The 16,158-nt window shown below is 46.0% G+C and overlaps 1 protein-coding gene across 3 annotated transcripts in view; it reads right to left on the bottom strand.

Moving 5' to 3' along the window:
* LOC122397056 (longitudinals lacking protein-like) overlaps positions 1–16,158 on the bottom strand; it is a 166,615-nt gene that overhangs the window by 24,263 nt on the left and 126,194 nt on the right. Inside the window, exon 7 of one of the 3 annotated variants that reach the window (XM_043395893.1) lies at positions 14,912–15,297. The exons of the other annotated variants lie outside the window; for them this stretch is intronic. Within the exon in view, the coding sequence (XP_043251828.1) occupies positions 14,927–15,297 (371 nt within the window). The 3' untranslated portion in view covers positions 14,912–14,926. Of the gene's footprint in view, positions 1–14,911; positions 15,298–16,158 lie in introns of those variants that run through there. 3 annotated transcript variants of the gene reach the window in all.

The following is a 16,158-nucleotide window of genomic DNA, read 5'->3' as shown; positions in this document are numbered from 1 at the left end:
ATGGTTAAATGGGTTCCAACAACGGCGACTACGAATCGCTTGCTTCTCGAACCTGTTAGGCTCGATGATGCATCGATAACCGGAGCAACCTCTCTTGTCGTTCACTTCCGGTTGGCTAAAGCAAAGCGAATTTACTCGAGTTGCATGACGGAAATGTATTGTCACATGTATGCGGGCTGTTTCGAATCGCGTCAGTCAGGAACACGCATCGTGCGCTGTTCGAATAATTACACTTATTGCGGCAAGACGCGTGCAATGGCATCCGAGACGGTAAATTCTCGCGAGCTCGGACAAAAGAAAAAATAAAAAGAAAAGAAATTTAACCAATTTAACCGGCTGCACCAAGGCTGACTCGAGTACTGTTCAGGAATGAAAAATTTGCTAGTCTGATCGTTTATGGTATGATCTACTTCCCTTAGACTCATCTTTCAGGGTTTATGGAGAGTAGAGTGGGAATGTCACAGTACCACAACCAATCAGACCCGCTGGTGATCTTCTCATCTCTGCACAGTACACGTAGAACATGAGCCTGATCGAACAAAGGCGTATCCAAATATTTTGCAAGTACAACAGCGAACAATCGAATCATCGGTGGATTGAGATATTCGAGTTCTGGCCGTAACGTGCACCGGGTTGCACGTTTCCGTAGATCCCTAAAGTATCCGCGACCCTAACGAAGCGTCCGTTTCTCCGATTCCCGGTTCTTCCGGGCGGTGGTGCGTCTCTTTCGCCCGGGGCTCGGCAGAGCTCTCCTTCAGGCCCTCTGGTTCACGGCGGTGCCTGACTGGGAGGGTTGCGCGACCACGTGGCGGTGGTTAATGTGCGCCTTGAGGTTCCTCTCGTACTTGGAGCTGAACGCGCAATGGGGGCAGTTGAAGGAGGGCGCCTTGCCGCACTCGTAAAGCAAGTGTCTCTTGAGGATGTACGCGTTCTTGTAGCTCTTGCCGCAGCGGGAGCAGTTGTGTCGACGATCGAGCCCGGACGCGGAGATGCTGCCTATCGGTCGGTTATTGTTGTTGTTGTTGTTGTTGTTGCTGCTGTTGTTGTTGTTGTTATTGTTATTGTTGCTGCCGCTGCTGCTGCTTCTGGCGGCGTGACGCGATGGACAGTGGAGTCTGGCGCGACGCTGGGGCGTCAACGGCGCCGGTACCGTCTCGTTCGCGGACGCCCGCGAGACGCGCCTCGTGCCGTCCGAGTTCCATCCGAGGCTCGCGAAGAAACCTGCGAACAATCGAAACAGAGGTTTCGACGAGTCGATTAGTTGCTGCGCTCACTCCTGGCACTCTAGGCGGTTCGTTGGTTACACGACTGCTCTTTACAACGGCGCGGGCCATGCGATAAAAAAGAAAAACATTCATGTTCTCAAGCTTAGCAACAACGAGCATGTCAAAAGGGGAGGAGGATCAACGGGGCGGTGGGACGATTAAGTTATTTGGTGATTCTACTCGCGGAGGGCCCCCTCGCAGGCTGCTCTATCGCCGAGGGGACCCTCGGAACGCGGATCGGTAATGGCGCGTTTTCGGGTGAACGCGTTCGACCAAGTTTCTTTCGTATGTACCTAGCGTTCTTTTCTTGCGTTTCCGCTGCGACGACGTTCTCTTCCGTCGATTACCTTCCCCGGGGAGCTTGAGGACCTGGAACTCAACACACACCGTAGATTAGTGATCAAATTCCCAACACGATGTCGACGATACCCGAGAATTACCACCGTCGAGATCCTCTTCGTGGTTGTCTTCGACGATCCACCGGGCCGGAACACCTGTGGAAAATAAAATCGGTCAGTATGCGGAAGAAGAATGGTTTCCCGTACCGGATCGATGCTTGTTTCGTGCCAGGGGTTGGTCCTCTTCTTGGTTGTCTCGTGGTTACGCTGGAAATCCGACGGGATACTCTGGGTGCGACCCAAGAAGAACAGGAGACACGGATTACTTGCCTTTCTAGACTTTATTTTGCTCTAAATCGAATACAAGGCTCTCTACAAATTGACAAAAAAGGAGGGAAACAAGCATTTTGGAATGTTCGAAAAGTCGAAACGATACGTGTACAAAGAAAATGAAAAGGAAGCACAGTGGTAGAAAATAGAAAGCGAACGACCGGCCAGTCGACAGACCCGAGCGGAAAATCGCGCTAGCGAGTGACTCGAAGGCAAGGAGGAGGCGTCGTATCCGCGCTTGTCCCACCGGCCGATCGTTCCACGAATTTCACAAACAAGCGACTTTTTCACGCGCGATACAACGAAGCCAATAAACAGCGACGCGTCACTATTATCCGTCGTCTTGTGTTTATTTTTTCCATTTTTTTTGTTTTTGTTGTTTTATTCGTTTTAATCCCCGTTCTTGCCGCCGCGAGCAATAGGATGCGCGGACGCGGCCGTCGTTGCACGAACGGCACCGCTCGATTGTTCGTGTGCTACATACGTGGTTCTGTATATACGTGGGTTTACATGCATGCGAATTCGTCGCAAGAGAACAAGCAAAAAAAAAAAAATTATCTAGAAAGAATATCGTTACCATCGTAGCGTATCATCGTTAATAATTATTGCTCTCTAAATAATATTAATATAAAATGGAGAGAAAAAAAAAAAGTAATAATAAATCATCGTTCGTTGGCAAATACATGGCGACAAAGAAATTACGATTACAAGTTATGTTTTGCGTTCGAGGCGCTGAGCGGAAGTTGTAGTCGCGTTATTTTTACGTGCTCTCTGTTCTCTATCGTTCGCTCACGCGCTCACACACATTCTCATTCACTCCTCTCGTTCACGCACACACTCACGCACGCAACACTGTCTCTTCTTTTTTTCTCCTCTCCTTCCCCTCCCCACTTTTCCCCCTCTCTGGCACTCTTAAACTTTCTCTCTCTCCCACTCATTCTTGATTTTTCACTCACTCACTCTCTCTCTCTCTCTGCCTGTCTCTCTGTACAGTCGAGTACTGTGCTTGTACTAATTGTAAGAATATCGTACTTAAAGCTCGGCCGCGAGATTCTCCCTTCGAGCGTGGTGAATTTTCGGTTTGTCGGCACTAATACTTTTTAGTCGCTGGTCCCGCGTACACGCGGGCTCAGCTCGATGGACGTTTGTGCCTTGGGAAGGTTCGAATCGCGCGCGCGTCACCGGAAGCGTCCAGCGAGGATCTCGAAGGGCAATCTCGCTCCCGATGATCTACGCCGCGGCCCCGGGCGCGCGACGATCTTGCAAGATCGGCCCCACTCGTCCGATACGTTTTCGCGCGCCAAAAGACGCGACGCCGACACACGCGGCCTCGCGGCGCGGTAAATTCACTATTATTTATTACAGATAATTGTACTGTTTAATCAATAGAGACGAACGAACGAAAGAAATGTAAAGGAGTACGCGAGTACCGCCATACCCGGTTGGTAGAAAAAAAAGAAAAAAAAAAAAACAAAACGAAGAAGAAGAGGAGAAATACAAAAAGTACAAGGATAAATGACGCGCGGGAATAAATAGAAACTGAAGTAAAATTATACGCGCGGGAATCACATTGCGGTTGTCAGGAGTCGAGGGGAAGAAAAAGGACAAATATATGTAAGGAACAAATGTAACGCGTAAGGGATATGGTGGTGTCACTACGTATGTAATTATGGATCGACAACGAAGATGAGTACGTCTTAGCGGATATATTGGCAGTATAAAGGCGAGTGATCGAGATTAAATTCTGCTTCTTTCGGCGTAAATAAATAATTTCTAAAAAAATATCACTGGTCTCAAGATGTTCGCCGAGTGTCACGTATAAAGCGGTATGGTTTCGCGCGATGCGTTTCCGGCGGACGCGTCCACCCGCCGTCATTGAAAAAGATTCTCTTCCCGTTCGTTTCAAATTTTCATCGTTTCATTCCCGTTTGCGTTTCTGAATTCTGGAACACGGCGGGAAGAGCGTTCGCCGGAAACGCTCGCGCAGGTTTTGTCTTTCCTGTGTATGACACTCGGCCAATAATACCGTAAAAATTCGTTCACAGCTGGATGCGCCCAGCGCCTCTTGTTATTTCTTTTTTCTTTTCATCTATCCTAAAATCTAAGTCGTACTTGAAGGCACTTAACACAAGGCTCTCTCGGTTCAAAAGCTACTTCCTCCCCTTCTTTTTTTTCTTTTTTTCTTTTTTACTTTTAGACGTTTATTCCCCAATGTTCGTCGCGAAGAGCTAAGAAAACTGTCCACGGGTTTTTTTTTTTGTCGTTGCTCGGTTTCACGATTGATTCGCGACTTTTTTTTTTCTCGTACCCACGCGTTTCTTCGATTCCCTTTTAAACTACCGTAATTTCGAATCGGAATTTATGTTTCCCCCTTCTCTCATCGATGGTCGCCTTTGTCGCGAGAACGTGGTCCGACAAGAAATCATCTGTGTCTCGCATTTCGCGGGAAAATGTTTGGAAATGGAACGTTTTCGCGAACGATAAGTGTTTCCAACAACGTCAACGAATTTCGATAAACGTATCGCAGTGCCTGACTGCGGCTTCTCTCGCGCGTTTAGAAATTTCGTTCATAGTACGACGATTATAGTACGGTATATAGTACGACGTTTCTATATAAAAAAAAAAAAATTAATAAGAATATCATATGCTCTCTCCATTGGTTTCCCTCCGATAGTACGGGCCATAGTTCTTTTCGCCGCGTCCCATTGGTCTCAGAAAACACCGGGCGATTAATGATAAAAGTACGAATCATCATTGCGATACGAATAAATCTTAAATTTAAAGATAATTTTCCAACTCGTGTTTCGAGTCGATGCAAGTTTTCGACGTTGCCTGTCTATAAGTATTTTTTTCTTTCGTATAATTTCTTTTCTATATCCTTAATAGCTAAAACATCCACCGTGCGATGTTTTCTGACGCGGTTCGCCAATGGGACGCTGTACTTCGAACGCCTCTCCTTGATCTTCGTTCTCTAATCGTTTTACGTCGACTGTTCTTCATCGCATTCGTCCAAATCGAGCACTAACGAACGCGATAGACTCGCCTAAAGTGTCATAGCGCATGGAATTTCGACGGACAGATTCGATCAAGTTTTCGTGGAAACGAAAGTTGAGAAAAGGCAAAGTTTTCGACCCTCCCTGTTTCTACGATCACGGTAGAACCTCGATGACTGCATGACGTTTCGTTCGATGCAATATGTTTAGTATTTTCGTAACAAAATAATCGATGCATCGACTAGATTTTCGGAAGAAGAATTATTTCCAACACGATCATTTCTCATCACACCGATCATCTTTTTAAGATTATCAATTTTGGAGGAACATCACCAATCCATGGATAATATAAATCGTACTAGGGAAAATTTCGTTTCAGTTATCCGAAGATTACTGTACCCCATACGCTGAAGTTTTTTCTTTCGCCAAAGAAAAATCAGTATTCCTGCAAGCATCGAGGTTCTGCCGTGCCTAACGCTTTATTGTTCATTCATTTCCACGGTCCAACACGCGGGAAGTCCGCCTATATCCGCGAGAAAATCTTCCCTTTCCGAAATTTTTCCGACACGATCGTGGAAATATACTATGTCATACAAAAAATAAAGCACTGTACTTTCTACATTGTTGGATGGCATGTCTGTCGCGCTGTTTCCGCAAATTGCTCTAAATATCCTACGCTACAATACGTGTATCATTCCCGATCTAGGCGTGCCAGAAACGTTCATTTCCATAGACCACTTCTCGACAGGTGCCGCGAAACAAAGAAAAATCGGCCATCTGAGAAACCATCACACGAGCCTAAATCTTAACACCCTTAACGAATAATATTAAAAAAAAAATGAACGATATATAATATCGTAATAAATTTCGATCTAAACTGCGAAGCAACATAATATTTTTTCACTTTTCCCCTTTTTTCGGTTTTTTTTTTTCTCGTTTTGTTAATAATATACATTTCGAATAATCCTCTCCTATATAGATACACGTTTAATTAAAAAAGATATCTCTGCATCGAAGCCGCAAACAATGGCCTAAATAAATAGAATTTTCTCTCTCTCTCTCTCTCTCGGCAAACAAAATCATTTATAAATTTCGCGGTACCGATCGTACCGAAATTTCATTAAATTTTAATAAAAAAAAAAAAAGAAAAAAACGTTCAACGCGAGCACGTGAAGTTTCTCGTGGGACCCTTAACATTTTAAATTTAGCGTCTAAATATCACACTATGCGCGCATTCTCTAATCGTTCGCGAGCTACGTAATTAACGGGCGAGGTTCCCTGCACGAATCGAACGACAAACTGTCATCAGACGATGACACGACGATCCAATAATATCGATTACTCTGCCCCGGACACGCCGTGCCAAAAGGAAAAAATGGTAAAAACGTGAAACAAAAGTCGGCAAAAAATCTGTTCTCTAAAATGCTTGGAAAATACCGATTCGCGTTTAATCGACCGTATAAAAATATTATTCAATTCCAACAGCCGCGACAAATCGAGTCGCTGCTCCCCCCCGCGCGATTCTATCGCGATCGAGCAGCAGTTTCTCTTCCCCCGAAAGGTAAAAAACGTAATTGTCCGTACGTAAAAAAAAAGAGCAAAATAAAACAGAACCAAAAAAAAAAAAAAAAATAATAACAGGATTGAAATTGTCGTCGTCGCGTTTCGCCTCGCCGCCCCCTCGAGCTGCCCCGAATATTTCGAATGCATCGATTTTTTTTTTTTTGCAACGGCTTGTCCTTTTTTTTTTTTTCGTTTGCTTTCGGTTAGAGTGTTCCCAATCCCAAACCGACACCCAATATAAAGAAAATTCGTGGAATTCCAACGTTCGCACGCCGCGACGCGATCGCAGACTCGTCGCGGCGGCCGATAAATCGTAAACGTAATAAAAACCTAATTAGAAAAACGAAAAGAAAAATATAAGAAAATGATTAATAAGCCCAATCATAACGCGCAAGACTCGAGTTAGACCTGATTAAAAGCCGTAACAATTAGTACGTAAACGAACCCGTAAAAAAGCTACCCTCGTTACGGTGATTCCTTGTGTACTCGCGTGTGTATATAATATATGTATATATCTCTATATGTACATATATACATGCATTTATATATATGAGTAAATATATATATGCATGTATATATATATGTATATGTATACATGCAATATTTTTGCTCGCCTATCTCAAAATTTTTATTCGTTTGTTTTCCCTCCCTCCGCCGGCACGCGATCTTATACATACGCGTGTGTATATATATATTTATATATGTACGTGTACTTTTTTCGAATAAAAAAAAAAGAGATTTTGAAACTGACGGCGAGCGGAAATTTTACTTTCCCTTCGATTCCCGCAAATTCCGGCCGCGAAATTCTGTATCGCCGCGCGAATCAATCCGACGTAATCGGTAAGGATCGTGTTCCTTGTGTTCTTTCTCGAACGTTTTTCGAAGGCACATGTATCAAGAACGAATTTACGTACGTCTCACGCTCGTCCAGCGTTTTCTTTCGAATTCTATTCGCCGTCGTCGTCGTCGTTGTCGTCGTTGATCGATTTTCGAAAAAGAGTAAAGCGAGAGCGTGCAAGCCGTCGATACGTGTCCTGAAACTACCGATCGTGAAGGAAACGAGTCACGGTAAAAGAATGATAACAAAAAAATTTTTAAAAGAAAACAAACAAACGTAAGATCGATCGACCGCGATCTCAATCTCAAAACTCAATCCGCGAGCAGAAATATACATATACATATAGATTGACGATCCTGCACCGCGATCATTAGCGATCCTCTCCGCGGCGATCGAAGAACGGCGTCCAGCCGTCGGTCAACGTGTGAAAAATAATTTTTTTTTCGATCCGTTGGAAAAAAATATTGCTCTCTATATTATACTCTTGCTATAAAATACGGTTCGCGCCGCGGACGCCGGAAGCGAACGGATCGCGTGACTTTTAGCGATCGAGCACTGGCCCGCCGGTTCCTCGATCGTCGATGAAAGGACGAGGCCCGCGAAGAGGAAGCCCAATCGTTGGAACTTGGCACAGCGATACGAGCAACGGCCGGTGCAAACCGATCAAACAAATCAGAGAAAAGAGACACGAAAACTGCAAAGGTTTCAATTCCCCTAAGTGCCTCTCGACGGACTCGATTCCGGGACGATGTTCGCGAGAGAATCGTCGGGATCTGACGAGCGAGCCTCCATCGGAAAAAAATGCTTAAATGAGTTTCATCCTTCATCCCCTAATCCCTTCCCCCGCCTCTGTTAACCCTCGCCGAACGGCCTAACGTTTTATCACGACTGTTATTATATCACTTTTGTCTATCACGACACGGTCTCAATAAATTTCTTCTTTTTTCTTTCAACGCGGACACGCACGTGCCCCCTATCTTTCGCTCCACCCTCTTTCTCTCGTCGTACTCGTTTCTATAGACAGCTTTCCGAAAATTCGCTCCAAACGTCTCTTTTTAATATCCGTCCGACTTGGCCGACCAACAAGACGCTTCGTTTCTTTTTCTGTTCCACTTACATTACAAGGGGAAAAAAGGAGTCATTAAAACCTACGACCTACCTAATAGTACTTCTTACGTACCTAATAATCTAATAATCTCCGTCGATGGCGGCGGTCGGTCGGCTCGTCGGCGTCCGTAAATCACCCCCTGCGTGTATCCCGACTCTAATCGCGTACGTTTCGAAAACCAGTCCTCCAACCCCAAGTTCGTTACGGACCGCCGCCACGCATCAAGGCCTCGTGAGGCAGTAGTATTTATCAAATAATATTATTCAGTAACTATGTATCAAGTCGATCCATAAACGTATTTTTATCGTAAACGCTATCGCCCAACCGTCTTCTTCGTGCCGTCTCTCCCGCCTACTCTCGAGTCGATATCGTTACCGATCGCGCGTCCATCTTGCTATTATCCACGTAGCGTCAGAGACTACGAGATCTCGCGCTCTCGTTCACACCCACACCGCGAACAGTAGTCACATTCGTTCGCTCGTTAACACGACACACGTGACGCGCGTCGACGAACGGATCCTCGATCGGCCAGAAAAAATAAGGGGGGCGCCTCGCGACTAACGTGAAAACGGTATTCGAAAGAAAAGAACGGCTCGTGGGGAGCAAAGTGTAAAACAGGTGTGTGTGTGTGGGTCTTGTGGGTTATTATTGCACTCGTACGGAGGAGACATCGATCCTGGCCTGCTTCGCTCGAAAGCGTTTCTCTCGCGTCGATCGTAATACTTTGTTCTCTTTGGCGAGGCCACGTCCCATCGCCGAGGTTATCCGCGACCGGCGTCGCGACGTCGAGACTGTTTTTAACGAAGCGTCGGGGATCGTTCGCTTGGGAACGATCTCGATCGTTTCGCCCGGTGATCGAGAGACTCGCGAGGTAGGCCGATCGAGGAGACGCTCGATGCACACGCGCGAATGTAAATTAAATCTACGCCGCTGTTCGGTTATTTTTTTTCTTCTTCTTCTTCTTGCGTCAGACGTTGCGCACACTTACACTGTATAATATGAGTTACGAGTAGTTTAGTTTAGTTTAGTTTAGCTTGTCTCATAAATATTGTCTACAGTATGGAAAGTCGGGCAGCCGTGGCGCGCGTATTTGGCGTAGGAATACGGGACCTGATGCCAGGTACTTTGCCGAGCACGGGCGTCTCTTTGTTCGTCGATATTCTTTTTTGTTTTCAAAACAGAAGAAAAAATCGCGGAGATTCGATATGATCGGTACGAGTAGAAAAATTTGTTGCGATCGAAAGACTGCGCGCGGCAGTTTCCCCAAAGTGGAAGAGCTTTGTATAGAAGACTATTTTGTTTTTGGGAAATACGTGTGCACGGCGAGAAAATATAAAAAATAAAGAAAAAGTGGCGACGCGACCCGCGCTCGGCACAGGATGCTAGGCCGCGAACGTTTTACCCCCCGGGGACCGGTCGTCGTGCTTCGTAGGTTCATCGGCAGTGAGGAAAGTACCGTAATAAAGAAAACGCGAGGGTTCTTAACTCGAGGGCGCTTAATTAAAAAGCATTAATCGTACGTATCATATAATATAAATATATATACTTAAATGCATCATATAGGAATCTACTAGGTTCGTGTATCTGGCAGTCTGACGATCACAATGCTATAGGAATACCCCGCAGTATTTAAAGTATGTGTATTCGTGTACGTATATATGTATGTACATGTATAAATATGTACGTATAACTGACTGTTACGCGCGCGTGTTACTTAGTCGTTTCGCGAATGGAAGGAAGCATTAGCGAGAAGCAAAAGACGCGCGATTCGATCAGAGAGTGAAACGACCGAATCGGGTGTGTTTAATACTGTACCCTCTCTGGTTCGCTGCTGGTCACGCAGCGACAAGAAATATAATAAATGGCTGCCTTTCTCGATAAAGGCCGAAAAAAAAAACAAAAAAAAACAAAAACAAAGGAAGATGAGACAGAGTTTCCGCGGTGGAGGTGTTCGACTTTGCGAATCGGAAACGAATTCGGTGTACTCGTGTATGCGCGTGTGTGTACGTGTATGTTCAGCGACGGGAAGCACGGGGACCGGAACCGAGGAACGCCCCGGGCTACGATAGAGCAGTGTTCTCTGGAATATGACAATTGCTTTCCTCTCGCGATTTTGGTGTCCCCAGTGAGCCACACGCGCACGGCTAGGCCCGTTTAAAAATATGGAACCAGTGTGACCAGAATGGTTGCTATGGAAGAGCTCCGGTTTACCGGACGGTCTTAATCCGACTCGGGGCGGGCCGCGTTTTTTTTAAAAAAAAAAAACGACTCTATCCAGGGATACGTATTGGGTTCGGGCCTCTTATGCGCTGCTTTCAAATCGCTTGGCTAGCTTCTCTAGGATTCATCGAACACATTGGAAATGTTTGTCGCACGACCATCCGCGCGGCGACCCTGTTCCACGGCGTCCCGGCGCTCGGCCGCCGTCACGATTAAACGTAGACCGGCCCAATACTAGCCACGGACGCGACGAATTACCATACGATCGTAGCAGAGCGAAAGTATCGAGGAATCTGAACGCCAAAATTTTAAGTAGATTCGAATTTTTCTGTGACAAGGTTCCTGTTATCTTGGTAAATATTTCTTCCTTTAGTAACATCGACTCGAATAAAATGTTTCGTATCTCCGCTCCAGATCGTATTTTAAATCGTTCCGTCCGTGACCGCTTCTACCCAGAATCTCCAGAGCGGAACCCGAGCGCCGTGGACGACGTTTCGCAAACGGGCTCGATGCACACGATCGTCGTGAAAAAAAAAAAGGAACGAAAAGACGCGATTCGCTACGCGAAGCGTCCATGAACTCGAGCGAACGCGTTTGATTACGAAGACATCGCCCCGAGTGGGAGATCGACGCGTTCCCTCGTTCATACGCGGTACATCTCGTTACGCAAATAATAAAAATAATAATAATAATAATTAATAGTTACTTAATAATAATAATAATAATAATAATAATAATAATAATAATAAACCTTAAAAAACGTTAAAAAAATAGAATCCAAAATCGAGTAAGGAGGATTGGCAGTTGTCCTGTTCCACCTAGCCGCGTCGTCTTCGCGTCTTACCCCGGATCGGTTTCGATCGTCAACGTCGTTGTTCGCCCTCCTCGATATCTTCTTCATCTCTCCCCCCACCCCTCTCTCTCTCTCTCTCTCTCTCTCTTCGTGTTCTAATCTCGCTTACGCGTTTCTTTTTTCGTACTCCCACCCGAAATTTCTTGCTCCCACCCCCTCTGTATCTTGGTGATCGTTGATGGACGTCAACCGAGCGCGAAATCAGCCGACGAACGTTGGATCCTCTTCCGTTGTGGTCGCGCACGGCGCGACTAAGGCTCATTCGCGCCCGGACGACGACGCCGACGGTCCTCTCGAGTCTCACCGCAGCCATCTTAGACGAGCTCCTGCTTGTAGATCTTTTCTTTGTGCATCCGTTCCATATGCCGCGCGATGTGCATCTTCTGCTTCGCCCTGTAGACGCAGTGCGGGCACTGGAACTGTGGCTCCTTGCCGCACTCCCACTTCTGGTGGTTCCTCAGGCTGCTCTTCAGCTTGTAGACCCTGCCGCAGGCGGGACAGTTGAAGCCCTCGGGGTTCGAGGACCCGGAACCGATACCCTTGCCCAATCCGCCGCCTGACCGCCACATGATCGACGGCACGCTCCATCTCTGCCAGGCCGCTGCCCATTTCAGCCCGGTGATGCTCAGGTCCTCGGCTGGAACACAGGATTCACGGCTTTATTAGTATGCTGTTCACGTCACCGGGTGAGGATCGGACGGTCGTTAGATCCTTGGGACGTGTGTGATCTCGTCTGTTCGTTCGTTAGTTCGTTCGTTCGTTCGTCTATTATCCGGAGGACGCGGTTCGACGGTACCGATCCCCCGATCTCTCTTTTGTCAATCTACGCAGGCGAAACTTATACGGATTTACAGGCTTAGATGCTACGCGGCGAATCAGACCGTGAACGATTCCTGTTGCTTTCTGTCGCCACTTCCTCGAGAAGTCGCCTGAATCGAGCGAAAGTTACCCGCTGCCACCCCCTACATATCGAACATTTTAAAAAAAAACATTTTATTTATCCACTATTTAAAAGCAGGGGGTAACTTTCGCGAGTGTCCTGAAAAATGGCCGCGCCTTGCTCGGATGTCGAGAAGGAATCGTCGCCGATTCGTTCTCGAGCTCGGCACCGACGCGATCAAAATGCGTAGATTATTTGTCAAGAAAGAAAAGAATAATGCACGTTCTTCGTAATCCCTACTTTTGAGCCCCAAGCAGCTAGCTATGAATTTCGCATACAAAGAAGGAGCGGTATCTGTGCGTGACGAAAGAAACAGAACGTTCCCGTTTTACTCTCGCTTCCTGTTTCGACCAGGTTTTCCATCGTTCCCCTTCCCTCTTCCGGCTCGAGCGGTCTGTTCCTTTCGACGCACAAGCGATAAAAGTCTGTGTTTCTATGTACAAGTTTCGAGAAGAGTTAGTGCGCATGCTACTTCCCCTAATGTCGACGAGAAGATACAGAGGTCAAAAATTCAAGAGTGAAAAAAATGCAATCGATCCGATCGACGAGGATCGCGACCGATGCGCGATCGTCGTTCGTCGAGCTGTGGCAAATACAGTGGAAACGTCGTCGTCGATCGTCCCCCGTGGCGCGAGCAACGAGTTACTTTTTCTTTTCCCATCGCTGTGCTTTTCATTTTCTTTTTTTGTCCGCGGTTTCCGACTCTATCTCCCACAATTCGATGAAACGCGGTAACACCGATGCGATCGCCGGTTTCAATGTACAGTATATCTTGTTTCAATGGTAAGAGAGTGAGAGATACAGAGAGCAAGAAACAAAGATAGAAAATTTGTCATTTGGCGGGGAGAAAAAAATCGTCGTGACGGTGTGGTATTGTGTGAAATCGTTGTTTCGTCGACGTAGCTGAAAAATAGACACGAATGACTGTAATCGACAGAGGAAACAGTCCCGACACACGATCGTGAGAACAGCGAGAGAGAGAGAGAGAGAGAGAGAGAGAGAGAAAAAAAATAATTTGTCATCATCGACGCGAGATCAACGGTAAAGGTGGATATATGTTTGGGTGTCATTCTGGTACTTTTCGTCTTCTGACACATTTATTCAATCAAACGTACGAAATACGATAGAAGTCGCATATAACGTTAATACTAATCGCAAGATCGTGATGCAGCACTGCGAATCGTAGTTGTCGCGCTCGAACATGATCAGTCTTAACGAGAATTCGCATCGCGAACCTATGTACCTAGGTTTTATAGAAAATATTCTTACTCGAGTTGTCTCTATAGTCTAAGATTTAAGGCTAGTCTTTTTTTTTTTTTGTGTACTTTGTTTTCCTCGTGGCTTTCGGAGCATTTGCGCTTTATTGTCTCAGCGATCGGTTACACCTACGCGCATTCGTTAAGGCACTTGGTCGGGCACACGATGCGATCGAAGGAAACAAGCGTCGACAAACGTAAAACTTTCCGAAAGGAATCTCAACATCTCCGAGCGTTACAAAGAAACAAAAGAAAAAAAAAAATTAATAGAAAAGAAACTTATACGGTAAGGAAATACGCAAACAATATTACAGCAAAACTAATCGTAAGTTCGATGTACAGTAATAAATATCAGTCGGTGGTTCTTGATTTCGAAAAAACAAAACTCAAGATTACAATTACTCGATACACGATTCTAAAAAAAAAAACAATTAAAAAAAAATATGACGTTCGTCGTTCCTCCTTTCTTTTTTCTCTTTTGTACGTTAACCTCGTGTCGCGCTAACTTGGAATGAGTACTTCGCAAAATCGTGTTCGATAAATATGTATGTACAATCAAGAGAAAAGAAATTAAAAAAATACACGCACGTATAGAAAAAAAAAATTAAGAAAAAATGATATCGATCCATTCGGTACCTCGGGATTATCAATTGTTCGATGATCTCGATGAAAATACGTCTCAAAATATAGCAAAAATATACAAGGCGTTCCACGCGAGACTTTCCGCGACAATTCGAGCACGTTCGATGAGACGGAATGTTTTAAACAAACGTTGATCAGCTTTCCATTGGCTGCAATGCTATTACGTCAATGATATAAAGCGTCGTTCAAGAAAATCAGGTTGTCCTGCTGGGTAAAATTTGTTTTATTCCAACGGAAGTGGAAACATTCGTTCGAAACATTTCCTGCGAAACTATGCTCGAAAAAATCGCGAAAAGCGTCGGGCGGAATGCTCCGTACGCGCGTGTAAAGTCAAAGTACGCGAGCAGCAATGGACTCGCGCGCTCTGGAAGCTGATGGGTTACCTCACCTCCCTGTACTCTGTAATCACAAACGTTACAAATTGACCGGGACGAACGACGTATCGGAAATCGGTCGGGTTCGTAAATATCTGAAATCCATTAACTTTGAAGCGGAAAGTTGTTCGTTCGACTTCGCGGGCGGAAGGCATCCCGATAGCGTCGAATCGAGAAAAAGGCACTCGCACGAGCGACCGTTCCGCTCAGTCGATCTCGTGTTTCGGCGTGTAAGCCAGCAAGTAGGCCTCCATGTCTCCAATCTTGTCGAAGTGCTGGCGGCGGATGTGTCTCAGCCAGTGGGCTTTCCGTTTGCAGCGCTGGGGACAGAACGGGCATTGAAACTGTGGCTCCTTGCCGCACTCCCAGTGCATGTGCCGCTGCAACGAGTCCTTCCTCATGTACGATCTTCCGCATCTGCTGCAACCAAACTGTCCAGGCGGCTTCTTCCCGACGTAGTTGTACGCCTTCGGTATCTTCAGCTCGGCGAACGGCAGGCCCTGTTCCTGAATCTTCCACGCTTGTACCGGCAGATCGGCGTTCTCCTCGGCCACCGCGTTGCTCTCCATCGCGTCATCTGCAATCCGGAAAAAACAACAGCTTTAGGCTTGTCCCGCGTTCGCGTCACGCCTCTGTAGCACCGTGACTGAGCACACACTTTGGTTTTACACACTTGTACTTGATTCTTTAGGCTATCGCGACCCTTGACACGTTGCTCCAGGCTTTTCGAGCGGTGTCCAGAGTAAAGACGTTCCGACGATTCGATACAAACGCGTGGCGTGTAGTTCTTGTCCATTCGATCGCTGTCCTCGCGAAAAAAACGAATAAATGGACCAAAAGACCATAGTTACAAGTTGATCGGAGGGCAACGAACAATATTCACGGACGGATCATTAGTCACGGAGATCATCCGAGATCGATGATCCGTGATGTAAACATTGGTGGAAACATAGATAAAAATTACAGACCACGCATTAGTATCGCTGTGACACCAGCTCGTTGGAACGTCTTTCCTACAGAACGCGACTCATACCCGAAGTGTAATTATAAATAATCCCGATTACTATAATTAATTTTCTTAGGCGAGTCGAAACTCGCTCGTTGTTAATCTACCTCTCTCGCTCTTGTTTTATCAGGTCCGACTTTTTATTTGGTTAAAATTAGGGTCGAGTCTGAGTTCCTGAGAAATCAGTTCACGTACCTGTCCTCCGTATCTGTAATTAGCGGCTGAGAAAACACGTGGCTAACGATTAGAGTAGTAGATAGAAAGAAATGCAGAGATCGTTTTGGGTTCAATAAACGTAACACTCCTTTTTTGTTGCTGTTCTTTCATCAGTTTTTTAAGTTTACTGTTCACATCGTTTCGCACGCGTTTCGCTCGTGATCGGCTCGATTCGTTTCTTCGTGTCCGCTTCGGAGTGCTGGGTGGCGAAATGCC

The sequence above is a fragment of the Colletes gigas genome, unplaced genomic scaffold (genome assembly GCF_013123115.1).
Source record: "Colletes gigas isolate AHSC1104 unplaced genomic scaffold, ASM1312311v1 Colletes_gigas_Sc00008, whole genome shotgun sequence".
NCBI classification, from domain to species: Eukaryota; Metazoa; Arthropoda; class Insecta; order Hymenoptera; family Colletidae; genus Colletes; species Colletes gigas.
The sequence above is the reverse complement of the archived record's forward strand: the minus strand, read 5'-3'. Positions and strand labels throughout refer to the sequence as shown.